We start from the raw sequence: 5980 nt of genomic DNA, 5'->3' as shown, positions 1-5980 counted from the left end.
GTGTGTTAAAATAATTTGGCTTACACATGTTTCCTTTTTAGCTGGCTTTCCAAATGAAGGTGATATTTACATTTTCTTTAACGTGAGTCCAAAAACGTTAGGGACAAGATATATTTTTGAATATTAATTATTTTGAAACTCACAATGGCCATTGGAAAAACAACAAACTTGATGGGTTAATAAAAATTAGTTAACATATCAATGAAAAATATTTAAGTATTAGCAGCCTATTGTAATAAAAGACTTTGCTGGAAAACACAGGGCATGACAATAAATGCCATAGTTAGGAAAATAAAAGTTAATCATAGAAGAAGAGCAGACTATGGAATGGATGAAAAGTATTCTGCCCAGGATAAACTTAAATCTTTAGGCACTTAGATATTATAGATCTGTTTGTGCTTAAAAATAACATAAACATTTGCATTTTATATAATTAACTTGAAGTAGACTACGATTTTTGGAGTGAATGAAAGTTACATTAGGGAAATTTACAAGGAAGCTCTGGTACTCTAGAAGGTGGGAATAAAGAGGGAAAGGGTAAATGTAGCTGAAAGTAAGGGGAAGATTGGTGGATATATAATAAAATAAAGGAAAAGAATCTATTCTGTGGCATGCAGAAGAAGAGGGAAAAATAAAAGATGATTCATTGAGAGAGAAGGAGAAATCTAATTCTGCTGATAGGAAAAAAGAATTCAGGAGGGAATTTCATTTGTGAATAGAGGAATACAGGCATTGGTGAGACATTTAGGAAAACATTCATTCAGCTTTTCTGGAATGCATTTGGAGTTTTTGAGAGAAACCTAGAAAATAAATGTAAAATTGAGGGTGAGCCATATAGACCTGATAGTAATTATTATAGCTAGAAACAAAATTGATAGTAATTATTATAACTAGAAACAAAAAGACTTCCAAGAAAAATTGTAGATGTTGAGTACAAGTTCGGAGCACAGAACCTTCGTTAATGCTCATAGAACAGAGCAGGAGATCTAGGAAGGTTAAGAAAACTGACAAGACAAATTTGATTAGAGGACCATCAGGACAGAAGTCCATGACAGTTGCAAGTTTGAAGGAACAAATAGGTATTGTTGTTAAAAGCTAAATAAAGAATCCAAGTAGAATTAAAAAAAAATCTCTGGAACTGATGATGGTAGGTTATCAGTAAACTTTAAGTTTTCAAATTCTATAGATTGGTGTGGGTGGAAATGTTTTCAGGCTAAGGAATAAATATTAGGAAATAAATCCAGAAAATGGATTCTAATCATCAGAGATGTGAGATGAAGAGGGATTCACAGGGGTAAATATACAGAAAAGCTTCCTAAATTGAGATGCCTATATAGTTTCTTTTATAATGAGGGAGAGGGAGTTGCTCAGGAGCAAGAGAAACCTGAGGATGGTAGAGAGAGGGAGTACGTGAATAAAGAAGATTCCAAAAGAGAGAGCATGAAATCAAGACTAAGGATCATTAGTAAACAACGGGCACCTGTCCCAGGCACTCCTACAGGAACTTTAGTCCCCCAACTCCTTTAATTTCACCCGGGACCCTTCAGCTGGCCAATAGTAGGCACATCTCACACATGAAGAATATGAGACTCAGAGAGGCTAAGTATCTTGCTCCAAGTCTCAGGAAGCAGAACAAACAGATGTGGATACAAAACAGCAGCTGTTAGACTCTGCAGTACACACTTTCTCTGAGATGAGACACTGTCACTCATTAGTAATGTGACATAGAGTATAGTGGAGGATGTGTGGGGTGCCTGAGAGTAGCAGTGAGTCATGGGCTTGCAGGGTCTCCGGTGAGGCAGAGAAGCAAAAGATGTGGGGAAGATCACTACATCTTTTCCCTTACTAATAGGTCAGCTCTCTATGAAAATTAAGGGTAGTAATCATACTACAAATCCATCTAACAACAATGGCGCTTTATAGGTGTTTGCCAAGTTAATGGAAAGATGTCTAATTCAGATGCAAATCTGGAATCTATTCAACAATAATTGACAAGTTTTCTTTTAATGAAATGTTTTTGAGGTTTTAGAATTTAAATTTGAATGTCTGAGGCAATCAAATGTATTCCCAGGCTCATTATGATTTTAGGAAAGCACCCTGAGGGTGAAATGTAAGAGAAGGAAGGTCTTGAGAAGAACATTAGGGAGATGTTAGAAAAAATGGATGTAAACTATGAAAGGAATCAGCATGTCTGAAACTACATATTTTGCTTAATCCTTTATCAAATAAGAGAGTTGAAGCATTGACAGTCTTTCTCTTGTAGGTAAGAGATCCTGGTCTGTCCAGACCTGTTTCTGCCCTCAATGCCTCCTGCCTTCTTTCTTTCCCGCTTTTCCCTTATTGTGAACACTGCAGTAAAAGGAAAGCTCATGAAGAGGCAGACATGGAATAAGAAGGAATTGGTTCTAATTTTTTCTTTTTTTTTTTTTACAGTGTAACTTGTTTGATGTTCAAAACTGATGTATAACATCAGTTTTCCTGACTAAGCACTTGCTGAGCAAAAGTAAGGAGAAGGGAATCTCCGTTCCAATGTACATTCAAGTGAATTCATATCTTCTCTGTTTTGGGCAATGAAGAAGAGTCCTTAAACACCTGCTTTCTTTTCCTCCCTTGTATCTGTCTAAGCATTCATATTCATATTTGTTTTCTTTAGTGGCCATAGCAACAGCAGCAAGTTGAAAAGGGCAATAATAATAATAATAAAATAAAAAATAAGAGACCAAAGTACAATTATAATCTCTACCCCTACCCCAACCCAAAAAGAGATCAAAGGCTACCCAAAAGACCAGTGGGCTCCAGGATCCTCCAAGCATCTAAGCCATCCCTATGTTCTCAGATATGTTACAGGTTGTCTCCAATTTTATTTGTATCTGAATTTGTGGAGAGAATGCAGGGAAATCATGTTTGTTGGCTTACCTACCCCAACACAGAGATCCTGTTACTACTAAAACCCATGATTGTACAGTCGTACTACCAGTACAAAGTTCAAAAAGTACTTCCCCCGCATGGTATCTACGTTTGATGTAAAATGTATTCATGAGTTATGTAATAATGTCCTCTTGTATATATAATGTTTATCAATATAACAACATCAAGAATCTGCCTAATAAAATCAGTCTTAAACCTAGGTTTCCAGGTGAGATATTCCTCAAGGCCTTGCTTCTTCCAAATCTCTCCTTTTGTAGTAGATTTACACAGTTCATCAAGATAGGTCTAGTTGACATGTTTAAGGTGATTCTTTAACTTACCAACCATATTCTTCTTCATTGCTTATAATTTTACATGTGGTTGTCATTTGCAATTCTCGCCTTGCCCTGGAATCTGAAGTAAGTTGGTAAAGATGTAGAATTCCTAATGTTGCAATGCATTATTTCCAGGATTTAACTGACTTTCCTGATATCAAATTGTGTCTTTTAAAGGCCATGACTTGTCTCCCTGATGCGAAGTAGGTATAATGAGTGTGGAGTCAAGGCTATCATTTTGGCCAATAAATGACCTGAAGTACCTGCGTAAGGCTGGCTGGCACGTACAGAATGCTTTCAAACAAGTTACTCTTATGATTGTTCAACAGCTTCTGTTTTTTTTCTGACTCTCTTCACAGATTAATAATTCTTGAATTTTTTTAAATGGAAAGAGATAACCAGACTTGGGTGAGTGAATTTATTCTCCTCGGCCTGTCCAGTGACTGGGACACTCAGGTCTTCCTCTTTGTCCTGTTCTTGGTCATGTATGTGGTGACCCTGCTGGGAAACTGTCTCATTGTTCTTCTGATCAGGCTGGACAGCCGACTCCACACTCCCATGTATTTCTTTCTCACCAACCTCTCCCTTGTTGATGTCTCCTATGCCACAAGCATAGTCCCTCAGCTGTTGGCACATTTTCTTGTAGAACATAAAGCCATCCCATTCCGGAGCTGTGCAGCACAGTTATTTTTCTCCCTGGCCTTGGGTGGGATTGAGTTTGTTCTCCTGGCAGTGATGGCCTATGACCGCTACGTGGCTGTGTGTGACCCCCTGCGATACTCGGCCATCATGCACGGAGCACTGTGTGCTAAGTTGGCCGTCATATCCTGGGTCAGTGGATCCATCAACTCTCTTGTGCAGACCACCATCACCTTTCAGCTGCCCATGTGCACAAACAAGCTTATTGATCACATATCCTGTGAACTTCTAGCAGTGGTCAGGCTGGTTTGTGTGGACACCTCCTCCAATGAGGTCGCCATCATGGTGTCTAGTATTCTTCTTCTGATGACACCCTTCTATCTGGTTCTTTTGTCCTACATCTGGATCATCTCTGCCATCCTAAAGATTCAGTCCACAGAGGGAAGAAAGAAAGCCTTCCAGACATGTGCCTCTCACCTCACGGTGGTTGCCCTGTGCTATGGCATGGCCATTTTCACTTACATCCAGCCCCATTCTGGTCCCTCTGCCCTTCAGGAGAAGTTGATCTCTCTCTTTTATGCCATTTTGACACCAATGCTGAATCCTATGATTTACAGCCTAAGGAATAAAGAGGTGAAGGGGGCCTGGCATAAACTATTATGGAAATTCTCTGGGTTAACATCAACGCTGCCAACCTGACTCATGAGCATAACTTAGAGAAAACAGCTTTGCCTCATTGTTCTCCACCCAACACAGATTTGACAGGTATAAACTACGTTGTCCTGGCAACCAGGAAGGAGATGACGTAGCATGTACTGCGGATGTTATGTAGGAGGCTGAGTGGTTGAGTTGGATGGGGTGTGGGAGGTGGGGGTATTTTTATGCACAGTGGAGTTAGATACTGCTGTTATAAAAATTCCCACACTTCCTCTACCTCCACTCTTATGGCCTGACAATAATTGAAAAAAATTACTACTTAATGTTTTGATTTGTCACATAGTTTTTAATCACAGACCTATTCATTGATCTTAGCTTGGACCACTGGTACTTACGCATCCATATTTTATAAAAGGTTATGGTATTTCCATTGAAAACAAAATGTATTTTTACATTTGAAGACTCACCTTGATTAATGTGCAGTGTATGTCACCACATGCAGTAATTGTGTGAGTCAACATTCTGAGAAAAGTGTTATTGTCAAGGCTGATTAAAATGTTTTTGTGCAGGACCTACAAAATGTGAACATAACGTCTTTTCCTGAATGCCTGAGGTAGTTCAGTGGAAAAATATCAATGGCCATTTGTACTAAAGACTATTAATGACCAAGAAAGTTAAGCTTCAGGCACTCCTTGCCAGTATCCAAACAGTTTGAGAAGGATTTTACTGCTTAATAAGTATATCATTTAAAATATTAAAAATGATCAATCTCTGAAAAATCTATATGCTCTTTCTCTGAATCTTTAGAAACACAGAAAAAAGCACACAAATTATGAGATACTGTATGAAATGTCAAAGACATAGTTAATCTAAGGACAAACTCTTCAGCCAAAGTCAATGAAGGGTAAGATCATTTAATATGAATTTTGGAACATCAAGAAAAATCAGTCAACTGTGCAAATGTTACCCTGAAGTCTCCATGTTGCGAACTTCTCTTACACCCCCCCCATCTTCCCCACCCTCATACACACAACAGAGCCATGGGTGAACTTACACACAACAGAGCCATAGGTGAACTTTTGTTAGTCTTGTATCCTGGGCTTGTCTGAGATTGGACCTTCCTTTGGAAAGAAGCAAAACCATGTAAAAGAAGGAGAAGATGTAATTGAAAAGGGGAAAGGAAAGAAAGAATATGATAATAGGTGGGCTTCCTATTCCCTTGAAGGAGTCAAAGTCCTGTCATCCTTTTGTGTCTTCTTTAAGTCAGTTGATTTGGAGTTCTTACGTTTGTCAACACATTATCATAGAATCTAAGCATTCAAACAGTGTTGAAGACATATGACCCAAAGCCTGTTTGACAACTGAATTTTATATGAATAGTAATTTGCAAGACAGGCAGGTATCCTAGAGGATGACAACGCTGGCAAATTAAACTTGCATTT

At 38.4% G+C, this 5980-nt stretch overlaps 1 protein-coding gene across 1 annotated transcript; it reads left to right on the top strand.

The window, feature by feature from the left end:
• Positions 1-2453: 2453 nt before the first annotated feature.
• LOC100385720 (olfactory receptor 2F1-like) lies at positions 2454-5378 on the top strand. Its single transcript, XM_035255128.3, has one exon. The coding sequence runs from the start codon at positions 3627-3629 to the stop codon at positions 4578-4580; it is 954 nt and encodes a 317-aa protein (XP_035111019.1). The 5' UTR covers positions 2454-3626; the 3' UTR covers positions 4581-5378.
• Positions 5379-5980: the final 602 nt, after the last annotated feature.

This window comes from Callithrix jacchus, chromosome 11 (genome assembly GCF_049354715.1).
Source record: "Callithrix jacchus isolate 240 chromosome 11, calJac240_pri, whole genome shotgun sequence".
Classification (NCBI taxonomy): domain Eukaryota; kingdom Metazoa; phylum Chordata; class Mammalia; order Primates; family Cebidae; genus Callithrix; species Callithrix jacchus.
Note: the sequence above shows the minus strand (reverse complement) of the source record. Positions and strands in the feature narration are given on the sequence as shown.

What these genes read in the sequence shown, in the direction of transcription:
- LOC100385720 (XM_035255128.3), top strand. Translation starts at nt 3,627, where the DNA reads ATGGAAAGAGATAACCAGACTTGGGTGAGTGAATTTATTCTCCTCGGC.